This window comes from Hesperophylax consimilis, chromosome 13, assembly GCF_061612785.1.
Source record: "Hesperophylax consimilis isolate HC1 chromosome 13, BYU_Hcon_1.0, whole genome shotgun sequence".
Lineage (NCBI taxonomy): Eukaryota > Metazoa > Arthropoda > Insecta > Trichoptera > Limnephilidae > Hesperophylax > Hesperophylax consimilis.
The window spans coordinates 16,114,118-16,141,469 of record NC_142848.1 but is presented as its reverse complement, the minus strand read 5'-3'; the positions used below and the strand labels follow the sequence as shown (position 1 = coordinate 16,141,469).

General features: G+C 32.7%; 2 protein-coding genes across 4 annotated transcripts; both read left to right on the top strand.

Moving 5' to 3' along the window:
* The first annotated feature begins 1,120 nt into the window (after window positions 1–1,120).
* LOC149418501 (uncharacterized) lies at window positions 1,121–27,352 on the top strand. Of its 3 annotated transcripts, none has more exons than XM_089638531.1 (5): window positions 1,121–1,201; window positions 22,613–22,670; window positions 24,942–25,048; window positions 25,499–25,568; window positions 26,793–27,352. In XM_089638531.1, the coding sequence occupies exons 1-5, from the start codon at window positions 1,190–1,192 to the stop codon at window positions 27,104–27,106; spliced, it is 561 nt and encodes a 186-aa protein (XP_089494657.1). In that variant the 5' UTR covers window positions 1,121–1,189; the 3' UTR covers window positions 27,107–27,352. The 3 variants fall into 3 exon arrangements, with proteins under 3 accessions (XP_089494657.1, XP_089494658.1, XP_089494656.1); XM_089638532.1 differs by lacking the exon at window positions 1,121–1,201 and adding an exon at window positions 19,551–19,627 and having other exon boundaries at window positions 26,796–27,352; XM_089638530.1 differs by lacking the exon at window positions 1,121–1,201 and adding an exon at window positions 19,551–19,627.
* On the top strand, window positions 15,831–18,789 carry LOC149418502 (uncharacterized). Its single transcript, XM_089638529.1, has 4 exons — window positions 15,831–15,921; window positions 17,029–17,107; window positions 17,876–17,911; window positions 18,555–18,789. The coding sequence occupies exons 1-4, from the start codon at window positions 15,859–15,861 to the stop codon at window positions 18,737–18,739; spliced, it is 363 nt and encodes a 120-aa protein (XP_089494655.1). The 5' UTR covers window positions 15,831–15,858; the 3' UTR covers window positions 18,740–18,789.

The window sequence follows — 27,352 nt, the reverse complement described above, 5'->3', positions numbered from 1 at the left end:
CAAAATACTACGTACTAGGCTAAAATATAGCAAGCGAACCACGGCAGCGCTGCAAAAATGCCTGGAGTTACATAGCACAAATCTAAACATTCTCAAAGCCCTGCTGCATATCGTTTCAATATGAACGTGAAATGTTAAGTGTGGGTCAAAGGTTATTCCCAGATCTTTCGGTTCAGAAATATGTTTAAGAGAACATTGGGACATCCTATAGTCAAAGTAAATCACAGTGTTTGCTCTAGTAAAGCACATTATTACGCATTTCTTAAAGTTCTCTCTGGAGCTGTGCGCAGTTTTTTAAGGTCCGGATTCTTAAAAATAGCTTCAAGTCATCTGCAAATAACAAAAATTTCGCAAACTTTATGGCATGATGAATGTCATTAGTAAAAAGGGAAAAAAGTAAAGGACCAAGATTAGAACCTTGAGGAACCCCAGAGTTTGTGGGAAAGTACGTCGAGTTAGAAATACCATACGTTACGTATTGCTGTCTACATGATAAATAGCTCACAAATAAATTTAAAAATTTTACCGAGAATCCAAAACGATCTAATTTATTTAAGAGTATCAGCTGGTCTACGGTATAAAATGCCTTTGCGAAGTCATTGTATGATACGTCAACTTGGTTGTTACCGTCAAGAGCTTGAGATACATATTCCGTAAAGACTATCAGATTTGTCACAGTCGATCTGCCAGATCTAAAACCATGTTTTTCGTCTATTAAATAAGGTTCTACTTGGGCGTAGAAATATTTATGAATTATTGTTCGAACAATTTAGCCGGAGAGAAGAGGATCGCTACTGGTCTGTAGTTAGAGACCAAATATTTATCCCCATCCTTATACAGTGGTGTAACCTTAGAAATCTTCCACAAATTAGGAAATGTTCCCGTGCTAAGAGAAAAAATAAAAATGTAAAGTAGGGGTATCAATAAATGCTATATACAACCCTTTAATAAAAATGACGGAATAAAATCAGGTCCAAATGATGTTTTCGCTTTGAGTTTTTAACTGCAGCTAACATATCAGATTTAGTGATTTATCATAGTGATGTTAGGAATATCAACATTCTGCGCTGCTGATGATGTATAATTCCCCGGTATAAATGAACTCAAATCCGTAACGTATAAACTGTCCATTGGACATAAACGTAAGTATCTTATTATTTGTTGTTGGTGAGATAAATTATTACCCGTAATGAATTTAATGGTAAGTTTCATATAATATTTAAATACTTTTAATTGAAATCAAACCTTACAAAGTAATGTTTGTTTATTAATGTCAGATTTATTAAAATGCGCATTCCAAATGTCTACCGATTCAAAACATATTTACCTTGTTTAACACTGGTTTTTAAATTTTAATTGTAATCTATATAAGTTGTATTTTTGAAGATAATCTCCTCACAATAGCCGAGTTGAAAAAGTAATTATATGAAATTCCCTCTTTGGAAAAAAATCTACCCTACGAAAATGTTTGTGTGTTTCTTGTTAAATGCTGTCGAGAGATTTTTGCTTTATTTTAAATTATACGTGTTTTATTAATTTTGTATGATACAACACATCAAGTAATTATTTTTGTTTTTAATGATAAACTAATGTTTATAAGTCAAGGTTTCATGCATAGCATAAAGGATAACAAATAATTATAAGCAATAATTAGTCTCCTGAAATACCAATACAAATTGAAAATATCTCCCGAGTAATAATACATGCCGCCAACGGGAATTGAAACCGTGCCTTTTAATGTCTTTTCAGGTGCTCTGTAACCACTGAGCTATGTCGGCTTATTTCCAACTCGCTAAAAAATGATTCAATATGTACTAGTACCTCAATCAACAATTACTGCTTATTATATTTTTTCCACCTGTAAACAACCAACTTTATTTTTGTAGGAAAGGCTTTGTTAGTGCTAAATTTCTCACAAGATGGCGTCGAGACATTTTATATCTTCATTTATCGGTTAAATATTTTTGACTTGTAAAATATATATATATATATATATATATATATTTTTTAATGATAAACTAATGTTTAAAAGACAATGTTTTGTGCATAGCATAATATATCAATAACATAATAACATCAAGTAATGCCTATCGCCAAATCATATAAAATTGCCCCTCAGCACTTTTAGCCCTTGTAGGACATTTTCTTTTCTGGGTCATTTGAGATTACAGCCTCAATAGCCTTTTTCAAAGAAACTTCGTCTACCGGAGCTCTTTTCTTTCCTTCTTTGCTTCGCGGCATGATAGATTTCCCTCCAAACACCTGTAAAATAAAATAAATGTAAAATAAATACGAAAAATTAGAACCCAAGATCGATACTTACACTGATGAATTCACAATACATCTTGGGGAATCAGATGAAGATACCTCCGTTGGATCATCTTTGGGATCTTCAATCAGTGGGGAAATAAGTGGTATAGGTGAACTTTTAGATGATTCTGACTAATGTGCTAAAGGTCCAGTGGGATAGTTTTTATCGTAAATTATTGATATTATCTCACTGTTCTTAAAAATTTTGTTGCTTATATTTTCATTTCATTTATATACTTTTTATCTCCATCATAACTTTATTTATACTATTTTTTTCTCATGTTAAAGTATTTTATCATGTTAATATGTACTGCCTTTATTATTTATGTAAAAGCCCTCTGGGCGCAAAACAAAATAAATAAAGAAACAACTAACAAATTAATGTTCTCCAAAACGAGCTTGAAAAAAAAATCATTTGTCATATACTTGGTTTATAAATGTGTAAAATCTACTACTTAAGAAATTCTAAAAATTATAGTACTTTATTTAAAATTAAATATCTAGTCATATAAACATTGGGAACTCATATGTCATAAATATATTGGTTTATAAATGTGTACATTCTAATTATACAATTATAAATGTTCTCTAAAAAATGGTATGGAAAGAATCTCCTACTTATGATCTCACTGAAGAAACCACTCATTCACTCTGAATGCAATTATTGATGTTTTCCGAAATGACCCTGTAAAAAAAATCACATCTTTGCGATTCTTTCAAAGACATAAAGAAACCATCCCTTCGTTAAAATAGATAAATAAATATTCTAGGAAACGATAAAATTTTGGAAATGTGGGTTAATTATACTTCTAGGAAATATATCAAATTAACATTAAACATGCTTTGTAAAATAAATATTTCTGGTCAGAATAATAATTATTCCCCGAAAAACAATTAGGTATAAATTCCAATTGCCGTAATTTCCGTGAATTAGGGTCATTATCGATGGAAGTTTGTTATGTACAGCATTCTTACATAAATGACTAAGAATTGTTAGCAATACCATTGTCTTTTTTAAGAATACCTACCCATTTGAATTCAATCCTGAAAATTATCACATCAGTTTAGAAAAAAAAATGATGAACTTCAATATTTCAATAACGATGTCGTAAAACAAAATAAGTTTTATGTGACCGACTTCAACACGCTTTGGCTTTAGAGTTCTCAATTTTGAAATAATCATCAATTGTTTTTTTTTTCAATCTTAAATCGAAACACGCTGTATGTAAGTTTTGCATCTGTGTGAGTACTGTGATGAAGCCAACTTAACTTGCGAGACCTATACAACAGTCTCCCTACCTATTTCCGAGGTAAACAGCAGCTGTCAAAAATTCTTTCGGGCCCTCTACAATAGACTTAAAAGACTTTATTTAAAGGTGACTTCATGATAGAAACAATCATCCATTATGACATTATTTATTTACAATTTATTAAACTCATAATTATTAAGCTCGCTCGGTGCACATAACCTCAAAAACTCGTACGATTTATGCTCCGTGACAGACCGCAAAAACCGCAAATGTAATAATCCCCTCCCCTGTTTTTCCTTTTTCGAATGCAAGGAGAATATTTTCCATTGGCCACGGAAAACACAAACATTGCGTTTTCGACCAAAAATGTGGATGTACGCCCCCTTACCAGCCAATGTTTTTGGTAATGTTTGAAGTAATGTTTGTGGAAAAGTTCGCAGGAGACATCATAGCTGTTCTTCACTATAAATAGTCGATATAATTTCATTCAAATAATAAAATCATATGATGAGAAAATGTTTTTAAAATACAGTAGAAAAAAATACGATATATTTCTGTAAAATATGGGATAGTAATAAATATTTGTAAACGAAAAAAACTTGTGTTAAATAAAATTAGATAGAGCCTAGGAACTCAAAATATAAGTTTATTTATTTTTTGGAATAACTGAGTGAGTAAAGCATCAAATTATAATATTAAATTATTGAAGACAGTATTAGCATCGGGTTGATAGCAATGTTGGTAGTTCTTATTCGAAGTATGATACAGTTAAATATGACCGAAGGAGATAAGGTCCTATTAGCTCAGTGGTAGAACGGTGCTCCAGCAAGGCAAGGGTCCTGATTTCCTAGATGTGACCGAATCTTTTTCTGATTTTTTCTGTTTCAGATTTTCGTTTAGGAATCGCTAATATTGTCTTCATAATATGTTATATAACGCCCGGCGCCATACAAATTATCTAAATATTATTATTATTAATGCGTTATTGTCAATTAATAATAACAGTACAGGACTGCTACAGTATATGGAGGTAACATATACAATTAAACTGAAATTTTTATTTTCTATAATTTTTAGATGAAACTCGTTAGACGGAGTAGACGGAGGTAGATATTTTGAGTACGCTTTGAGTTAAATTTTGGGATTTTCGTATGTTTTCGTTTAAATTTTGGGATTTCAATGTTTTTTTATTTAAATTTTGAATATTTTTTAAACATTTTATTTACTGTAGGTACATTAAATATTCTCTAGAGGGTTTCAGTAGAAATCGTTGATGTTTTTTTATTTCAAGATGACATTATTCAATCTTTGGATTATGTTAATCCTTCAGGCCTCTGGCATATTGACCGCTATATTTCTAAAAGATTCTGTCAGAAAGTCGGAGAGTTAATGTGGTTTTTCGCTTCTCAATACAATCCAAATAAATGGGATAGAAGAAACTATTTTTGAAAGGAGATAAAATACACTTGTCAAATTGTATTATTAAAAATAAAAATATACCTAGTTTTTTAAATATTAAAATTTTTAAATCAAACATGAAAAAGTTTTTTAAAAGGCTCACCTTACGTTTTTTCGTCACTGAACTAAATTGGGATAAGGTAACAACAACAAAGAAAACATATTTTATTAGACAAATGTATTATAAACTATACTGTTGTTTGTTTCTATTTGTGCCAGAAGTGTTTAGACAGTGATTTGAATGGTAGAAGTCGGGGACGCACCAAGAATACTCACTGCAAAATCTCTGCACTGGTATAAGATACGGAGTGGAATTAAAGTCGATGTAATTTAGTTTTTAACACTAACATTGTGGTGTACAGTAGTGAATTGTGGAGAAAGACATTTTTTTATTTTTTTTTATTAATAATTTTCTTTTGTTACATGCATAAAAATATAATTACAAAAATCAAGTATTACAAAAACAAGTATTACATTATTAAAATTATTATAGTATTACAAAAAGCATTTCATTAAGAGTTCACAGGTAAATAAGGTACTATAAAAAATAAAAAAGGTAGCATTAAGATAAGAAAAATAAAATGATACAATTAAATAAAAAATATAATAGAATAGTATGCATATATACCAAAAAAAAATCCCACATAGGCATCGCCAGTTCGTGGGTATACTTATTTTGTTTAGTGCAGTTTATAAAACAAATAATTCCGTTTTTACAAAATTATAATTAAGAAAAAAAGGTTAAAAAATTGAAAAATTAAGGATTTGTAAATTTACAAAAGGTAGGATGTTATAGCAGGTAAGTATTTGTGTCAATGGTAGTGATCCAAGTCTTTATTACATTTTTTTATATGCTGTAAGACGATATATTTTTAGATCTAATTTCTATAGTCTGATAGAGTGCATTGTAGATTTTTGGGGAAATGAAAAAAGCATGTCTCTGCGCAAGCCTAGTTTTGCATGGTGGAACCTCATATTTATGAATTATTTACTCTACTGCTAGAACGATTTTCGTTTTTTGTAAAATGTACATTTCGTGAAAATATATATTTCAGACATTGCATAAAGTAAATTTTTCTTATATCTAAGAGTTTAGCTTCTTTAAATAATTGCAAGGAGGGGTAGGTAACATCTTTTTGCATCATTATTTTTAGTATTAATTTTTGGGCTGTTTCTAGCGGCTTAATGTGGTTATTATAGATACCCTCCCATCCAATTATTCCATAAGATATATATATTTTTTTTGTATTAGGCAATTCACCCCAAAGAGAGTGCTATGTGCCGTTAAAGTTAAGAGAAATGGTTATAATTTTATGGGAAATCTATACGGGAATAGAAAATCTCAAATATTGAAGTCATTCAAGTCTATGAACTTGTATAGAACTGAGAAAATGCGAGAATTGTTGAGAGAAAGTAAATAAGGAATACTAAGGGGAGATTGGTGGGTGATTTTTATAAGTAAACGATAAATGCCTTTGAAAGGTTGGAATTAGGAATTGGCTTTCTCGTTACCCTCAATTCCTAAATGGCCAGGGACCCAAACCAATATTGTCTCGAAATTTAATTAATTTAAAGATTTAAGTGTATTTCTGATATTATAAATAATATAGTCTTCTGGTTTATGAATATTTGAGGAAATTTTCAACACTGCGCTAAATGAGTCAGTGCACAGTAAGGCTCGTCGAATATTGAAAAGCTGGATTTGGCTCAAAGCTTGTTCAATTGCGAAGCATTCTGCAGTAAATATAGAAATTTCTTTAGGCAATTTATAAGACAAATCTAAATCGAATTCGGGAATGTGTACCGCAGCTCCACAATCTTTGTTATAAGACTTAGAACCATCTGTGTAAATGAGTGAAAATTCTGGAAACTTAGAAGATGTAATGTTTTTAAATTTTTCCTCAACATTTTGATTAGATGAGGTTAAAATATCAGTTCGGAATTCTGAAGTTATAACGTTGGGGATATAATTGATAGAATCAAATGGGATGGAGAAAATAGGAAGGATAGGATCTTTTTGTAGATTTTGGAGGGAAGAAGACAGAGATTTGAATGAAAGAAAACTTTTTAGAAGGAGAGGAAGTCGATTTTTATCTGTCGATCTTTTTTCGTTGTTTAAGTTATTGAACAAATAATCAAGGCTTTGTTCTAAAGAGTGACGCGATATAGAAAAAGATTTAAAAATATATTTATCAGCCAGGAATTGTCTCCTTAAAATTAAGGGGGGATCAACACATTCTACCTGGAGAGAATTAATTGGAGAAGATTTCATCGCTCCAATAATTATTCTGAGCGCTTTGGACTGAATTCTTTCAAGTTTTTTGTCCAAATATTTAGGAAGAGGATCAAAAAGAAATGTTCCATAATCCAAATGGCTTCGCACTAGAGCACCATACATTAATTTAAGAGTAGTAGGATGAGATCCCCACCACACTCTGGAAACAGCTCGCATAATATTTAGCCCCTTTTCACCCTTAGCCGAAATGTTCTGAATATGCGGGAGCCAGGAAAGTTTATGATCCAAAAGCAGTCCAAGAAATTTAATTTGCTTAACGATTTGAAGAGGGACATTATCAAAGCAGATAGAAAAGGGGGGTATTTTTCTTTTGCGCGTAAAGGCCACTACTTTGGTTTTAGACGTAGCTAAATTCATCCCATTTGTCAACAACCAAATTTTAATATTATGTAAAGCCAAATTCAATTCCTTCGCAGCACGCGATAGATTTTTGTGTGATAAATATAAAAGGAAATCATCAGCAAAATAAATTCGCTTGATAGATGAAGGAATTACACTGTCTAAATCACTTATCTATATATTAAATAATAATGGACTGATTACGGACCCCTGAGGTAACCCCTTCCATAGTTTGCGATCTATCGTTTTTGAGGAAAAGTGGATAATGGATCTGTCTGTTAGTAAATTAATAATAAATTGAACTAGTTTTAAGGGAATTTTTATTTTAATTAATTTTTCTTTCAAAATGTTAGTTAATACATCGTCGTAAGCTGACGAAAGATCAAGAAATGTGGCCAGAGTGCAAGAATTAAGGGACTGAGATATACGGATGTCTGTTGTTAACACACTTAAATTATCCATGGTTGATTTCTTTTTCCGGAAGCCATATTGATTAGGAGAGATAATTCTGTGATTTTCAACAAACCATTCCAATCGATTCTTTACTTTCCTGCTACTTTCATTAAACATGACGATAGAGCAATAGGACGATAGGATGAGATTTCAGATGGATTTTTGCCTGGTTTTAAAATCGGAAGGATTTTTGGAACTTTCCAGACTTCCGGAATAAATCCCGTTTCGAACATGTAATTAATTAGGGATAAAAAATATTCAACCGACATGTCTGAGAATGCTTTAATGAAACTATATAAGATTCCATCAGGGCCAGGAGAAGAGTCCGGAAGGGAATTGATTACTCGATTTAATTCACTTACTGAGAAAGGAGAGTCCAGCCAGCTAGAGTGAGATGGATAAGAAATAAAGGAAGGCATTTCCTCACATCTGGCAACTGACGGAGGAGCTATCTTATCAGCAAAACCTATAATAATTTCTTCTGGAATATGTTTAGAACGCTGCGGAGTATATGACGAACCGAATTTTTTTAAATTGGACCATACGGATGACTGGGGAGATTCAGGAGACAAGCGTTCACAGAATTTTCGCCATCCAGACCGCTTTTTGTTTTTCAAAACGCGTTTCGCTTCTGCCTGGGCGCGTTTCTCAGAAAGGTAATTTTCGAAAGACATACATTTACGGAAAATGGAAATTGCTTCTCTTCTGGATTTAACGACACTAGTGCATTCTTCATCCCACCATGGGGTGGAATGTTTTATCTTAATGTTAACATTACGTTTTTGAAATGTTTTTTCTGCAGCTTTTATTATCATGTTAGGAAATAATTCACATTGTAAACTAGTGTTGACAAGGGAAGACTTCGATGCTTGAACAATGGAGTCTAATTCTGAAGAAAAAATTCACCAATTCGCGTCTTTCGTTTTGAATTTAAAGCTATTGTTTATCGAAAAGGAATGCGTGGAAGATAGATGGTGGAAGGTAATTATTTATATAAATAATTATTATTATAGGAAAATGGTCACTGGAAAGGGGATCTTTAAGAATGTTCCAAGAACATATGGGAATCACCGAAGATGAGCAAAGAGATAAATCGACTGCACTTTTCCGATGTTGAGGGGCAGTGAAACGAGTTGGAGATCCGTCATTTAGTATACATAAATTATAGGTATCCATAAAATCTAATAGATTATGGCCAGAACGGTTTGTTAACTCACTGCCCCAAGAAGGAGAATGAGCATTGAAGTTCCCAAGTATCATATACGGGGGACGAATCTGAGATATAAATGTTGACCATTCGTTTTCAACAAAAATTGTAGAGGGAGGGATATATATTGATAGTAATGTAATATCAGATATAACAGCAGCTACTATCTGAAAATTATTGGAGAGAGTGTGGAAAATAATTTGTTTAAAAGGGATAGAATTATGTATAATAAGAGCAGTGCCACCTTTGCCATCCAGTCTATCATGTCTTAGACAATGATATCCAGGAATCTTAAATTGGTATGAGGGTTTTAACCACGTTTCGCAGATGGCAGCAACTGAAATATTATGTTCATCAAGTAACTGTACAAGATCAATTTTGTTGGCGAATAGACTTCTACTATTCCATTGAAGTATTTTGCTCAGTTGCGGATACATCGGGAAGGCTAGAGAGTAAAGATTTCATATAATCGGCAGCGTTGGACGGTACTTTATTGTTATTTGAAAGGATCGTAATTAATAGGGTAATTAAAGTTTGAATAAAAGAAGAATTTTCAATCGTGACTTTAGAGAAGATATCGGAAGTGGAACAGTTTTTTAAGGCAGTCCCATTGGGAGCCTGGGATTTTTTATTCCCATTCGGGTTAAGTAAAAGTTCATTATGTAGTTTTTTATCGAAAGAAGGAATAAATTTTGGATTAGATTTTATCTATATTTATTTTATATATATTTTATGATAGAGGGGATTTAGGGGAAGAAAAATGAAAGAGAGAAGCGTTAAACGTTATCTCTGCAAAAGATTTTTTTGTAGGAGGGAATAATTTAGAGGCCTGAAAGTAGGAAATGTTGTCTACAGCCATTCACTGTTTGATATTTCTCTGTCTAGATAACTCTGGACAGGCCACACTAACAGCAGTGTGGTTGCCCTTACAATAAATACAAATAGGGTTATTCGTTATATTTTGACACTGTTCAAAGGGATGATCCTCTCCGCAATGGAAACAACGAGGAGGGGAACGAAAAATAGGTTTTGAATGGCCAAAACAGCAACAGTTGAAACATTGGATAGTCGGGAATCTGTATACTTCAACGGGAAGAGCGTTATAATAAATAAATACACGGGATGGTAATGTTTGACCTTCGAAAGTAATAACAACGGATTGGGAAGGTTTCCATATAGTGGTGCCGGTGGAAGTATCCTTGAAATTCAAACGACGTGCTTTTAAAACTTTTGGAGTTAATTGAGAGTCATTAAGAGCGTCTACTATTTCTGTTTCTGATAGATCGGTTGGGATACCTCTTACTCTGCCCATTCTGGTTAAATTGAAAGTAGGAATGAAAGATTTAAATTTATTATTTGAAAGAGAACCTATTTTTTTAACAAAATCATTAGCTAATATGGCTGATTTAAATTTTATGGATAGTTTGTATCGACTTTCCGGTTTTATTGATCCATTTATAATACCGAGGTTATTGAGTTTTGAGCTAAAAATAAATTTACCAAAATCCAGGGGATGAATTATTTTCCCCTGTTCAGTCCTTTGGACATTGACAATAAATGGAGCTGAAGATGAAATAGAATACATAAGCTTAATGGCTTTTGCTTCTGGAGGAATGGTATCATTATAACTTCCATGAGAGATTGGGGCTACGTTTGATTGTGAAAGAGATTTAATTTTAGGAGGTATATTAAGGCAAAGCGGAGGTCGACGTTTTCGGGAAGGAATGGTTACAGAAGTCTGGGTATCATCAGAATCGTAGTCGTCTACAATATTAGAAATGTGCTCAGGGTCTGGAGGTCGATTTTCATCTTCCTCAATTTCAACAAATTAAAAAAAAATTAAACAATAATTATTATTTTAGAAATAATAAATGATAGAAATAATATACGCAACTTCGTCGCAAACCAATAACACAAACAAAAATAATGAATACGAAAAGGTAACAATAAATAAATCTTATCTGTACGCCGCGCCGCCGTCAGTAAGCCGTCAAACACAGAGCACTGTTAAACACGACTGCACACTTCCGAGGTTCGGTGACTCCCATAAGATATTGATGATTGTACCAATGCATGATAGACCAGTTTCATTCTTTTGATATCAACTATGTTATTTAATCGTTTAAAAATGTAATTTAAATACCTAAGTTTATTTACAAGCTTTTCTACGTGACTTGTCCATTTTAGTTGGCTGTTTATGGTAATTCCTAGGTATTTAACTGTGTTCCCCGAATTCATTTCTACACAGTTAGAACACGAAACAGGGTTGCAAGTATTGTTATGAAACCTTATATTTAGGTGAGTTAAGGGTGCCGTCCTTTTTGGTATTATAAAATGGAATATAAATAGTTTTTTCACAGTTCAGGGTTAGAAGGTTTTGGTTTAGCCATTCTTTGACAATGGATGTGCACTTATTTGCATTTTCAGAGACTTCTTTCCAAGATTTACCATCGAATGTGATTGCAGTATCATCAGCATACGAGAATAGTTTTCCCGGAATACTGATATTACACAGATCATTGATATAGATTAGGAATAATAACGGACCGATAACTGTTCCTTGTGGAACCCCATGTCTCACAGATTCTGGTTTACTAATAATATCACCAATTTTTGTACATTGTCTGCGATCAAGTAAATAATTTGTTAAAAGTGACAGACAATTATTTTTAATTACTATATTATTGAGTTTTCTAATCAGTTTATTATGATTAACTGTATCAAACGCTTTTTTCAGGTCTAAAAAGATTGTTAAACTTTTCATATTTAAGTCAAGATTGGTGTATATATTTTTTGTTAGATTAAATAAAGCATCATCTGTACTAAGACCTGTTCTGAAATCATATTGATTTGTGGACAAAAGTGCATTTGATTCTAAAAACTCTAGTACTTGTATTTTAATATTTTTTTCTAATATCTTTGCTAGTTGGGATATTAGCGATATTGGTCTGTAATTGTCTAGTTTAGAGATTGATCCAGATTTATGTATTGGTACAATATTGGAGAGCTTAAATGCGTCTGGGAAAACGTTTTTTTCAAAGCAGAAATTAAAAATGTGTTGCAAGGGCTTCGAAATGTATTGTTTAGTAGACTTGATAGCGATGGCGCTCAATTCATCTGGACCATTGGCTGTATTTGTGTTAAGATTGTCAATGTGTTTTATTATTTCAGATTCGGTAACGGTTTAAATTGAGATAATTTAGGACAATTTTCAGAGTGTTCGTCCATTTGAGTGGGTTGATGTATATGGTTTTGAAATGCGGGGTTGTTATTTATTATATCTGAGGCAACATTTGTAAAAAAATCATTGAATTTATTTGCAATATTTCTTTTATCCGTTATGACTATCTTATCATCTGTAACAATTTTTTCAGGGAATTTTTTACTTTATGTTTTACTATTTGTTATTTCATTTATGACGTGCCAGGTTTTTTTAGAATCATTATCAGCTTTTTGTAATTGTTTAATATAGTACTCATGTTTACATTTTTTATAAGAATATTGAAAAAAAATCTATAAGTGATGTATTGCTGTCGTAAATTTCCATTAGGTGGAATATTTTTTGCCATACAATACTTCTCATGATTTTTGTAAATTTTGTACAGTTTATTCCTGTGTTGGCTTGCAATTATCAATCCACGCGTGATCCATGTTTTTATTTTTTTTTCTAGGTGTTGATGTTGGTTCAAGACTATTCTTGATATTATCATTTAATATTGAATAGAAGGTGTTTAGTGATTGATTTGGGTCATCATTGGATAAAAATGTGTTCCAATTTTCTTTTTTTAGAAAACTGTTTAGGGTTTGATAGTTAATTTTATTTTTTCCCACTTGTTGTTCTTTAGTTGGATAGTGATACTTTAAGGTACTATAGCCGTAAAAAGTTGGGAAATGATCGGTTATATCAATTTTTAGGTCAGCTGATCTAGGTATAAAATTTTTATTGGTTTTGAGAAATATATGATCAAGACAAGAACCGTATCTTGTAGGGCTGACTATATAAAATAGATATCCTTCGCTATATATAACATTAAGATATTCATTTGCAATTGGGCTTAGGATAGAATGTTCTATGTTAATATTTATATCCCCTACTATAAACGAGAAATCTGATTGGTTGCAGTTATTTTCGTTTATGTAATATTTTAATTCTGTGATAAAAGATTTAGAATCTAAGGAAGGGGAGCGATAAACAGCAATTATAGAATATTTTTTATTGCTTAGCGTAAATGATAAATGTATGGCATTTGAAAACTTAAATTTAGGGATATTTACTATTACATCAGTTATTTTATGTGCACTATAGAATATCGTTAGACCGTCATGCGTAGTATGTTTAGAGGGAAGTGAGTAAGTGATATAATCAGAGATGGAGTAAGGGATAAATTCACGCATTTGCGTTTCCGTAAGTATAATCACATTTGGTTGAAATCCTAGAGAATTGAGGAAGATACAAAATTCATCAAAATGTTTGTAAATACTGCGGATATTTAAATTTATTATGTTGAAGTCAGTAATTCCTTCACTTATGTAGTTTTTTAGTTCTGTAGTATCTTCACATACCTTTGTGTCTATTAAAGTATAATCGTCAGTGGGATCCATTTTCACAGGGTATAAAAATTCTTCCTTCTTTTCCAGTATATGCTTATTGCAGTGGTATGTCGTTTGCATCTTTTATACGTATTATAGGGGAGTCGTCGCTCTTTCTAAGTAAGATTTGTCCGTCCTTCGTCCATACATATTTGTATCAAAATGCTTTTGTCGACTAAATATTTTTATAAATAGCGAAACATTGCGGGGTCCACTGTTACACTATATTGTAATATTAATTGAAGAATAAATTACATAGTACACCCTTTTTATGTTTTCTACTTTAAAGATATTTCTAACTCTATACATTTGTACAAGCGATATAAACATTGATTCTATTTAAGATAATTTTTAAGAACTTAAAGACAAAACACACCAAACTACTTCCTGCTGTTAGCAAAACAGATAAGCTGTGAATGATAGCCATATTGTTGTTTACCATATTTGGGTTTATTTTTATTACAAAAAATAAATTACTTCTTGCGTACGACGTAAGTAGACTAATCTTATTACCAAGTAAGTGGAGCAATCGCTCCTCTTTGACCCTCGATAGCAAAACTACCGAATTGTTATATTTCAGGGCCTGACAAATAAAACATCATTGCCGATGTTTTATTTGTCAGTATATTTATATATATATATATATATATAAATATATATATTCGGTCTTATTCTACATATATATATATGTAGAATAAGACCGAACAGATACGCGAAAGCGTTCAGTTTGAGACGAAATTCAGGACATAAGGCCTCTGAAGATGGACAGTGAGATCTGTCCGATACGTCAGAAATTAAAAAGTCCTTTTAAGGACTACTTTACGCGGGTAAACCGAGAACATTATTCTACATCTTACACCCGTGAAAACCTTAACCATAACATATATATATATATATTTTTTTTTTTTTCAAACCGACCATCACGCAATTTACTTACTGAGAATGTTTCTCAGCCGAAACCGAGACCAAATTTCGGCTTCTGTTCTTGTTTCGGCCGAAACCACCAAATACCGAAAATCGAATTGTGGTATTTCTAAATAACCGTTATAGGGGTGTAACAGCACGTACCCGAAGAATTTTAACTAGCGATCCCTGAGCATAATGTAGAAGTAAATTTTCTGTCACGTGATAGGTGACTTGTTTCGTCTGTTACCGTGCGGCTGGAACGAGACAGAGTGCGTATCACATGACCTTCTAAGCTGTACCCAATCATCCAGAGGCGATGTGTGATGGAGAAATATATTTATATTTTTAATAAAAATATCTACGGATAAAAGCAAACAGAACGGCTTGTTAGCTGCTTTAGTGTGACCTTTGCGCTCCCTTGAGATGGACGCTAAACTATCGAAACCCGCCGCATGCGATGTGCGTTCAATCATTATCAACCACGTTCGCACTGTTGAAATCCATCGTCGTCTCACATCCATTTATGGTCATTTGAACCTGCAGAATCAAAGAAGGTGGTGGAGTTTTCGTGTGGTAGAACGAGTGGGTATGATGAGGAGAGGAGAGGAAGTAGATCCTCAATTGATGACGCTTAGTTGAAGAAATCTTTGATAAAGTTCGTGAAGATCACCCTCTGATCCCATACTAACTGTTCCGTACAAACGATTTTTAATGGAAAATTGGGGTATGCAAAGATTTGTGCTCGTTGGTTGACCAAAATGCTGATGGAAACCCACGAGCAAAATCGTGTGGAAAGCACTTGTTTTTTGGACCGTTTTTCCAACCAAGACGAGCTTTTTTCGAATCATTTCGTTGTTATTCAAATATGGCTTGGCTTTTCATCCATGCCATAATTGATGAATTTAAATCGGCTTTTTGTGCCATCCCTGTTTAACGCGGATTTGGGATAATTCATAATAATAGTAGGGTATCTGTGATAAACTATGTAATTCAAGAAAACTTACGTAAAGTCCCAAATAAACAGCTGAATCAGGTATATAAACTCCAACATGTCTCTCGGTCAGAATAGTCTTGTTTCACTCACACAGACAGCAATCAAAATGAAGTTCCTGGTAAGATTTCTTAAATATTACTACAATTTTTATTTTTATTTATACAAATAACAACTTTTTAATATTATTTATCTATAGGCATATTTTTCAAAATTATTCACTAATATCAATATCACAGAAAACTATAAAAATTTTAGGAAAATTTCATAAAAAAGGTTTTAAATTTGAACGATCATGAAAAAGCCCTTCACTTATTAAAAAACGCAAAGTGATTCGAGAAAATATTATTGACTGAGCCTAGCGAAGTCTGTTTAAACTCGACCGTTTTGCATTTCGTCCGTAATTTTAGGACGCGAGATCTACTGTTCACAGAACTACTAGTTTCGACAATAATACATGTTTTTAAAACAATTCAAAGTCTTCTCCTATCGAAAGTTAGCTATCATTATCCTAAATTGTTTTATATTAGAAATTCTTCACATCTGCCCTGATGAAGGAGGTATTGCAACACGGCATAATTCCCAAAAATAAATCCATATAATATAATACTCGTACTTTTGGCCGTGAAAACGTCAAATTACTGTTTAACTCACACATTGTTTTTCGGGCCAAGGACGTATGTTTTGCGCTCACAAAACTCCAAAAGTAGTTGACGTTTGCAATTCGCGATCAAACTCGCGTAACAACACCAAGAAAAATCAGCATGAAAAACGATAGGATGACGGATGAATATTTAATTGAAAAAAAAATTAAACCTGCCATAAAATAAAAAAATGAATGTTACACGATGTGAGGTATCGCCTTATGCTGCGTATAGAAAAGCCATTTGCGGTTGCTTCGTTCCTTTCCCATAAGTCGTGGTTCAGCTCGGCAGTTCGACTCGCATATTTGCACGTACCCTTAAGCGTATTAGTTTAGTAAATATTGTGATTTGAATATTTTATTTTATCTCACATTTTCATGTTTAAAACTAAAAAAAACTTATTCGATAAACTAAACTAAATTCGATAACTTTAAGTTGAGAGAAACGTTACTCGAATAACTAATTTATCTAACTAACAAGTGGTTGACAGGAAGTATAGATCGCCCCACAACTCTGTCTCGGTACACATTCCTTGCTTCATTTACATTCGTATATAGTATTTATAATTTAATTGTATGTTACAGTTCTTGATAACCTTCTTCGTGCTGGCAGCATTCGTGTACGGCAACCCTCACGGACATCATGAATCCTACCCCAAGAACGGTAACATATAGTAAAATACTCTTTTAGGTATAAAGCAGATTTTTTTGTTTTGATCAGGATTGAACCTTCCTCCCAGGAACTCGCTCTTAATATCGGTGCTTTTAAAATGTCATTTGAAATTATATTTTAATTTGTTGGACCGACATTTATTTATTATATCAACTTCTGTAATGTTATCCAATTTCAGATAAATGCGTATATATCCCTGTGTGTATGCGTGATTGCCACCAAAAGTTCATAGAATGCATTTTCATCGACAGTTAGTCTATCTACGGAGTTTCAGCTCGATCGGATATTGTAAAGTACATTCAATCATAAATTAAAGAAAACGAAAGTGAAATTTAAATAGATATATTTAAAAATAATTACATTTATTAATTATTGAACGAAGCCGAAGATTGAAACAAAAAAATAGAACGAAATTTTTATATGTATCTACGCATCCAGTATCATTTTCGGGGTAAGAGGGGACTACGGGCGGTTGTTCCAAACCAGTTCTATAGTGTCTATACTTTACTACGTAGTTTATACATACCAAAACTCATAAATTATTTCATGATTTTGATTTGAAATTAGAGAAGGAATTGATTCATCAAAAATACTGACAAATGACACAGTCACAGGAAAAACTTAAAAAATTTGAGCTTTTATAAATTCATTGAGTGCATCTAGTAGCTGATATGGTTAGAGATGCTTTGATTACCATTTTGTTACCGTTTTGTTGTGTTCTGAACTATAATTGTTACAAATGATTTTTTGTTTTTAAAGATCATGGTCCCCAGTTCGGAGGACATCACGCTGGAGGTAAATATATGAATACTATATTTTAACATTGCTAGCCAAAATGAACCGCATAAACCATACTAGTTCGCATGATAATCTAATGTTGATGACATAAATTTCTATGAAGTATTAAATCGTTCCACAATCTCACTATATTGTTGTTACGGTACCATGTAACAACACGGTGAAAACTTCCAGAAAAAGTGTTGCTTTTATATTAAAAATCTCTTCAAATTCTTTGTATTCCTGTCAAAAACTGGATTCTGGGACATTAACGAATGTCCTTTAACTTGAAAAACTATAATTCTTGTATTAATGTTATGTCACGATGCCCGAACACGTGTTTATAAAAGTCCTAACTTGATTACGAGTTTATAAAAGTCTTAATGATAGTATTCCGAATTTATCAAAACTTTATCAGTAGGCGGCTTGCAGTCCCGTATTTAACGGGATTAATAATAATTTTAAGAGATTTTAAATAAATCAGCATTACTTATTTTTCCACGGGTACCACAAGTTTTTTTTACTACTACTATTATCAACAGATTGTTTTTTTTTGTAACTTGGCAAAGAGTGATAAATAATATTGGTCACTGGTCAAAAACTGTTTCAAATGTCAAACTGACAACAATTAATGATTAATTTTGTTTATTTTCGTGCTCAGGTCACGGACCTAACGTAGGCCATGGGGGTCACGGAGGACACAATGATCATGGAGCCCTCACCGACCAAGGAGGTCACGGAGGACACAATGATCATGGAGCCCTCACCGGCCACGGAGATCATGGAGGACATGAAGGACACAAAGGTCACGACGGACATGCATGCGACCACCACAGTCATCATTAGGGTCTTCTGATGAATACACAGAAATAATAAATAAGTACTTTTAAACAAAACATTTGTGCATTTTTGTGTGAATTCCTTGATTTCCCACCTCTTCTCTTCGAAGCCCGAAGCTGGAAACTCGAAGCTCGAAGCATAACCGGTTTAGCGCCAATCACTCCAATAGGCATATCAATAATTTCTAAATTGAATGATAGCAAAGCTTTTGGCAGCGAATGTCTTAATAAATACCCAACGCTAAGCTCTAAGCTCAACATGTCGAAGCCTAAAAATATAGTATTGCGTTCTGCCAATACTTCCACCATGGGTGGAACCACAGTACCCTCCTTGAGTATCTTTAGGACGATGCTGTGTTTTCATAATTACACCATACCTAAAAAACATGCCAACACATCAGCAAAGGTTCTTCTAGTAAAGTGTTCACAAAACACATACAGGTCTACATATTACCTAAAAACCGCGCCAACACCTCAGCAAAGGTTCTCCTAGAGAGGTGTTCAACATTTGTACTAACCCATACATGTACTGATGATTAAATAAAAGAAATAAAAAAGTACTTACCTACATAATCACGAACGAAAAAATTTTAGATTATTAAAATAATCAAAATCGTTTTGTCATCCATAATTTTAAAACTACATTCAGAAGATAAGACTTCCCAATCTATTGTATGAAATGAGAGAATAAACTATTTAAGTACCATTTTATTGTTATTTAAAATATTAAAACAATAATATTCAGACGATATATTATAGATATATTATTTACGTGTGATAGAATGTTTTAATATTTTAAATAATATTCAGACGTAGTTAAACTATCCATTGGACATAAACGTGTCTTATTATTTGTTGTTGGTGAGATAAATTATTACCCGTTATGAATTTAATGGTAAGTTTCATATAATATTTAAATACTTTTAATTGAAATCAAACCTTACAAAGTAATATGTTTGTTACGTGTCATTTCTCGATTTCTTAAACGCGCATTCCGAATGTGTACCGATTTAAAACATATTTACCTTGTTTAAGACTTGTTTTTAAATTACATTTGTATATATATATATATATTATGTATTTTTGAAGATAATCTCCTCACAATAGCCGAGTTGAAAAAATAATTATATGAAATTCCCTCTTTGGAAAAAAATCTACGCTACGAAAATGTTTGTGTGTTTCTTGTTAAATGCTGTCGAGGGATTTTTGCTTTATTTTAAATTAGACGTGTTTTATTCAATATTTTCACAAAAGTTGCTTACGTCAGTTTATTATATAAGCGCTCTCCCTCCATCATCTGTTATTTAACGTGTTGTAGGTATGAAAAAATTACAGTGTATCTTTAAATTCTACTAAGACATTTGTCGAGAGATGTTTCTCTATTTTAAATAAGTCATTCTGTATTAAATATTTTCGCTTACGCCATTAATTAAATCGCTTTTTTTATAATGGCGCACCTCTCTTACATTCGTAGTAACATTTCTTCATTTCAATAATAATAAATAATAATACTGATTGGATCATGTCTATGGCGCCATTTTCGTGAGAAAATCACTTCAAGGGCGCTTATCAACCTAATTTGTACATTTAACCTATCACTAAGCTAATCTATTAACTATTGGCTTTTAACTAAGATTATCAGCAAGTGACTTAAAATTAAGGTTTGAAACTGTACACATTTTAGGCCATTTTTATGCCATTCTCAAACCATCATCTTCTTCTTTTTATAATACCGTTCCACTCTTTTGTTTCGTTTCCCATCACAACATTGATTCGCAAGCAAAATAATAATAAAGTCTGATTTATGTTTGCCATGTTAATCCCATACTTTAGGCGAAGCACAACGAAGTATTGCTGAATGACTTTTTGAAATCATGGCATACAGAGCTCCGGGCAAAAAAGGCCTCTTTTCTCTTTCATCGTGATTTAAATTAAGAGGTTGTTGAAAATAGATTTAATCTAGGTTTTGTGAAAAATTATTTTCAATGAAACATAGCTGCAATATGGGGAGTGCTAAATCATGTGTTTTTGATTTGAATATTAGATCGCTTAGAAATATGTTAGATCGGGTTAAATAATTAGTATTGTTCCTATAAAAACTGCTTCAAAGGTCAAAATCTCCAACTTAAGAATACTTTTTCGGTTAAGTATAGTTTTTTTTTAATAGTATGGTATATTTAAAAAAATAAACATTTAAATATTTGTAGCTGAAATAAGAAAAAAACACACTTTTTGGCGATGTTTTTTTCTTTGCATAGATCAAATCAGGGAGTTGTGTGCTAAGCGGGAATTTAGACCTTATCGCCATCTACATAAGGAGTGTTATTGTTGGAGGCCAGATTGTCACACGACGTGGTGCATCGCCTAAAGGGGAACGGCTGCGCTGCCTTTTTTATACAAAACTTAATTTTGGATTTTATGCCAAAATACCCAACCAAACTACATAATTATTTTTTTAATCCGATTTACGATGAATTAAAAAAATGGTAGAAAATAAACTAAATTTCTATCCAAAAACATAAATAACCCATAAAAGCTAAAATTACCTCTAAAATCACCCAAAATTTAATTATTTAATAGTCTCTATTTTATAATTAAAAACACAAATAAATGAAGTAGCACATACACTTACTAGATATTTTCTATACCTTTTGATTAAAAAATAATTTTTCAGTTTAGTCAAGTATTTTGTCCTCAAATCCGAATTAAAGTTTTATACGAAAAGGGCCGCGCATTCATTAATTCTAATTTATAAACGATGTATACTCGTACTATACTCTTTATAGATCATTTACTCAGAAATGCAAACTTCTGTGGTAATAAAATAATGTAAATCAGCTTAACAATGAATTAAATGCGAAATTGCATTTGAATCGTTAAATTTCCACTTGACCTTACCGTAAAAAATGAGATCATATTGGTATATTGTTGCATCATGCATTCGGAATCTCCAATATAAAACATTTTATGACTCCGATGTACAAGTGAATTAAAAATCGGAAAACGTTTATAATTTTTGTGTTTACGATGACTACATTTTTTGGTTTATTCCTACATCGTACAACTCGGCGATCTTCGTGGTCGAGGGGTAAGGTCCTCGACTACATATCGAGGTTGCGGGTTCGAATCCCAAAGAACGCAAGTAAATTTAATTTAATCTAATTGTTGTTTGCAATCAATTCATACAGCTAATAATGTTAGAATCCGGAGGTCACGGGTTCACATCCCGGCGAACGTGAGTAAAGTTAATTGTGTTATTTCGAATTTAATTATTATAAAATAGCATTATAGCAAAAGTGTAATAATCTCAGTTAATAATAGAATTTTTTGTTGCTTGAAATGACTTTAGCCGTGTTTGGAGACCAGATCTGAATAGTCAGGTACTTCCCCACCTTCCTCTTCCACATATCCTTCCTCTCCCCACGATATTCAGCCTTGCAAAATACAATCAATTATCAATTAGCGGGGATCAGTTGGTTTTTTATTTTTTTTAGTTTTTTTTCACTTTTCAACTCTATAACTAACTCTTACAAATCTGTAAAAAATGTGGTTTTTCAAAAGTTCTCGAGAATAATTAAATAAGTTTTTTTTATGGAAAACACCGAAAAAACATCAAATAAACTTTACTTGCTCAGGCCGGGATTTGCTCAACCCGCGACCTCAGAATTGCTAGTCGAGAGTAGGTAGGTACTGTATCCTTTATCTGAATCCTTTAAAAATGAGTTCCAATTTTGAAAATGATAATTACAATAATTTACTGTAATATTATAACATAGGTAAATACTAATGACACTTAAATTCGAAATAAATTCGAGTTCTTTGTATGAGAGTTACAATCACATACTCACAACCCAAATAAATATTTTTGATTATGTTTCAGTTATTTACGACCTGCTTGGCGATGGTGTTAGCCTTTGCCTGCGGTAGGACAACTCAGGGTATGTTCCTAAAACATTATACAGGATTTTCCAATAAGAGGTTTTATTTTGATATTCGTTGATGTTTCGTTGCTTGTGTGGCACGTTGCGCCGTCTCGTTGAAAGTAAACGTTGTCCAGATCAATACCATCTAATTCCGGCCATAAAAAATCATTAATCATCTCTCGATAGCGCAATCCATTCACCGTAACTGTTGCTCCAGCCTCATTTTCGAAAAAGTAAGGTCCAATGACTCCGCCGGACCATAAACCGCACCAAACAGTCACACGTTGAGGATAGAGAGGCTTTTCAACAATAACTCTTGGGTTTTCGGAGCCCCAGATGCGACAATTTTGCTTGTTGACAAAGCCACCGAGGTGAAAATGAGTCTCATCACTCAAGATGATGTGCTTTTGATTAACTCAAGTGAATTTTAATAATTTCAATGCGTTGTTGAAGCGTGTATCGTTCCATTTTTATTAATGGCGTAGTTTATACTTGTCAAATGTCAAAAAATGACAGCTTCAAAAGTAACATCTACCGAAATAGCGGGCTATTCAAAATAACACCTCTTATTGGAAAACCCTGTATTATGATGTGAGCAAGTAACAGTGGAGTTAGATCGACGCATGCGCAGACAATTGTTCATGAGATGTATGTGTTTTGGAAAAGTGCTCCAAATAATTTTGCATAATGCGTAACAAGCATTTATTTTATTTGATATATACAATAAATCGTCTTATCGTGTATTTCATTAATTGTAAAACATTTTAATCGCCTTTTAGTTTGTTTCGCTTAAAACAAAAGATTATTGGTCGAGGGTCAATTATTGTGGATCATTAAATAAGTTGGTTAAGATCAGTGGCGTAGCTTTAAGGCACCCCCTCGCCAAAGCACACAAACAGTGTATCTGGTTTAGGTGTTCGCAACTGACGTTTAATAATTTATAACCCTAAGCTAAGCCGTAGAATAAGAATTAATATTGTATTTATTTGTTTATTTACACATGCACAGTATATTATTATTTATTTTAAACTTTACTAATGAGAAAAATAATCATGTTAAAAAAGTGATATCCTGTCAATTTCCTGACAAAATATTAGTCATTCAGAATATATCGAGAACACGTGTTCTTTTCCTAATGAATATCATGACCGAATGCGACAATATCAGTATGTCAATTTCAATATTTGTATGAACGCGTCTTCCGTCGTCCTGATAAAACATTTAATTTTAACTGATACTTTGTTAGGAACTCTGTCAATTCATTCGTTAAATGCCTTCAGTCCCGTTTTAAACAGGAAAACCAATAATTTGTCCAGAATTTGAATAAATTAACAGTATTTTATGTCAGTAAGTTTTCTCCGTGCGCTCAGCTGTGCTTTTACATGTATTTTTTTATCATAATAAATAACTTCTAAACAAATAACATCTAAATGACATAACACTATTAATAACGTCTAAATGAACAAAACATCACAATTAAAACAAAATACTATACAATGCAAGATGGGAAAATAATAAATAAATTAAATAAGTCAATGCAGAGCTAGGCAGTTTGTTTGATTACATTTGTTGTTTTGCTTGCCGATATAAATTATTTTGCTTGCCGATATAAATTGTTTTGCTTGCCGATATAAATTTAATTTATAATAAATAAATTAAATAAGTCAAAGCAGAGCTAGGCAGTTTGTTTGATTAGATTTGTTGTTGTTTTGCTTGCCGACATAAATTCTACTGAGACCAGTTTATATTGCATATAATATGTCTTATTCTGTGTGGTGAACGGGAGTAAGTTGTGATTCCGTACTGGAATCTGTCCATCTGAATCCATCTACCAATTGCGTGAAACTGAGAAAAAAAGAAAAATTATTAAAAGTGAAATCTTTTTGTAATTCCGTTATCTTTAGTTTTAAGAACATTCTATCAAAAAATTTGGCATGTAGGCCAAAAAAAAAACAACTAATTAAAACAATCGTGAAACGAGTTTAGCTGATTTTCAAAGCAACATTGTTCTACCTGTTTTTTTTGCTTAGTTGTTTGGCTAAATTTCAGTTGTTTATTTGTTTAGAATATTCTTAAACATAAATATAATTCAATTTTCTACGTATCCACTTTTCCATAAATTTCAAGTGTTAGTATTTTGTTCGGGATTTTAACTGTGAAACTTAATATCTCAATTTCATACCAATGTGCAGTTTCTTGACTCCTCATTCCTCATTGGCTTCTTGGAATCCTCGTGGTCTGACACAATAGCTTGTTATTGGTAACCTAACCGAACCTTATTTTTAGATTATCAGCAATGCACCGTGACGTCGACGGATGCAGCCGGAGAGTGTGTTCATATTTCCAAATGCAAACCAATATTAGACGCAGCCATGACAGGAACAGTTCCAGAGGTATGTAATACATACATAATAAAGCGAGTGAAGCTCTGCTATAAAATATTTGTTTTCAACCTTTGTCAAGCGTCCATCTTTTCCTCAGTCCGCCTCTACTAGTGTACTTATTTGATTATGATCCTCATATCCGTAGACATTTTATCTGGTTTCCATGTAAAAGTCAATATCATCAGCCGACAACATTCCAAGAAGCAAACACAATCGTATCTACTTGCGCCGAATTTGAAAGATATTTAGACCTTGTGAGGTACTGAATTGTTTCATATATCTTGGTATAACTCGAAAGGCCCCTAAGAGTTCCCGTAGGTACTTACGTCTATGAAAGGTTCAAAACCTGGAAGTTTTCGGATTTTCCTCCATAGCGTATTAATTCGGCCAATAAAAGAGAGTAAAAAAACGATGTAGTTTTTTTTATAAAATTTGTTTACTGAACTTGTGTTTTTTCAGGATATTTGCTACCACATTGGCTCTGTTGCAGTCGTTTGTTGTGACCGGAGGTCTATGGAGATCCTGCCAGGTTATTATGTTTATTTAATCATTGAAGGCAATATCGGCGTCTTTCACCTAGTGTTGAATTGAACCCAGGAACTCACCCTTGACGGGGCTATTCTCTACCACTAAGCTAATTCGATCCAATCTCCCATTGGTCATATTTAACTGCATCATACTTTTACTAACTTTATTAGCTTCTTCTTCTTATTTATGATAAATATATCCAATTTTTGTGTGCGACATCTATTAACTTTTTCTAAAAGTCTATTTAATATATTTCTAAAAAAAATAAATAATTTTTTCTATTAGACTAGGATGAATATTTTATTTTTAAATAACATAATGAGTAAAATCTCACATTGTAATATTTAATCATCGAAGACAATATTAACGACTCTCAAACGAAAATTTGAAACAGAAAAACAGAAGAATATTCGATCGCATCTAGGAATTAAACCAAGGTTTAATAGGTGTTTAAATTATTCTTATTATAAGCCAAGTTCGCTTTGATGGTAATGGTCGCCATCTGCTTTATATCACTGACAGACCAATTTGGGACGTACAGCATTATATAATATCAGCCAAAAACTTCATATTATGGACTAAATCGTGGTGAAAGCATGATTCGCCGTTGTATGTATTAAAATGACAAGTAACTAAGTAGATAATATGTTTGCAGATGCATTCAAATCGCATCAGTAATTTCACACTGTGCTTATAATTAAATTGGTCGGTGAAAATATATATATTTTTACTACCGATAACCTATTCAACTTACCACGTAATAAATTATATTTCAAACATCAATTGAATTAGTTATTGTCAGACGATTAAGTTCTAAATTGTAACAAAATTTCAACTATTTTGATTCGTAATAATTGACAGGCAAATAATGTTATCCTTTTCGCTCCCGGCCATCTTGTTTGTGTGGGTAAAAAAACACGAATTTCCCTCCATTTTCCATTTTTACACACAATTATGCGGGTTGCTTTTCTATAAATTTCTTCACAGCAGAATATTTTTCTTAACTTAAAATCAATAGAAAGAGGAATATGAGATAATTAAGGAAACAACCAAAGTTCAATGGACAATGTTATTTTTATGTTTTTTTTTTTCATTTCAACTTCCTAACAAAAATAATGATTGTCAAAATAAATTATTTTTTTATCCATCTAGTACACCGCTACACAAGTGGGTTTCTGGTATCTTTATAATGATTTAACTCTACTGGTAATGAATATTGTTGCAGTAGACGCTGGAAGCAGAACAGATAATGGAGACAGAAGAAAGGGTGTAACCAGGTTTAACAGTGGAAATAACCGAAACCGCGATAGCAGCGGAAGCAGTGGTAGTAGCGGCAGCAGCGGCAGCAGTGGCAGCAGCGGTAGCAGTGGCAGCAGCGGCAGCAGCGGCAGCAGCGGTAGCAGTGGCAGCAGCGGCAGCAGCGGCAGCAGCGGCAGCAGCGGCAGCAGCGGCAGCAGCGGCAGCGGCGGTAGCAGTGTGAGCCGTGGAGGCAGTGGAGGTAGCGGCAGCTGGGGAAACTGGGGTAAATGGCGATGGTGATGAAGCAGCTATCAGAACTTATATAATAGGTAGTGGATGCGATACAAGAACATAAAGAATTACAGTATATTCCTCAACTGCACCGATTACTAAAACACAAAGGAGAGTAGGTACTGCCGACAATGCAGGAACCATCAAATATATTATTTTACCTTTTTATGTTTTGGAATAGTACTGTATAAGTTAAAAGTTCATAGTTATGTATTTATTTACAGGAAAACCTCCCATGACTTATTTTTACTACAA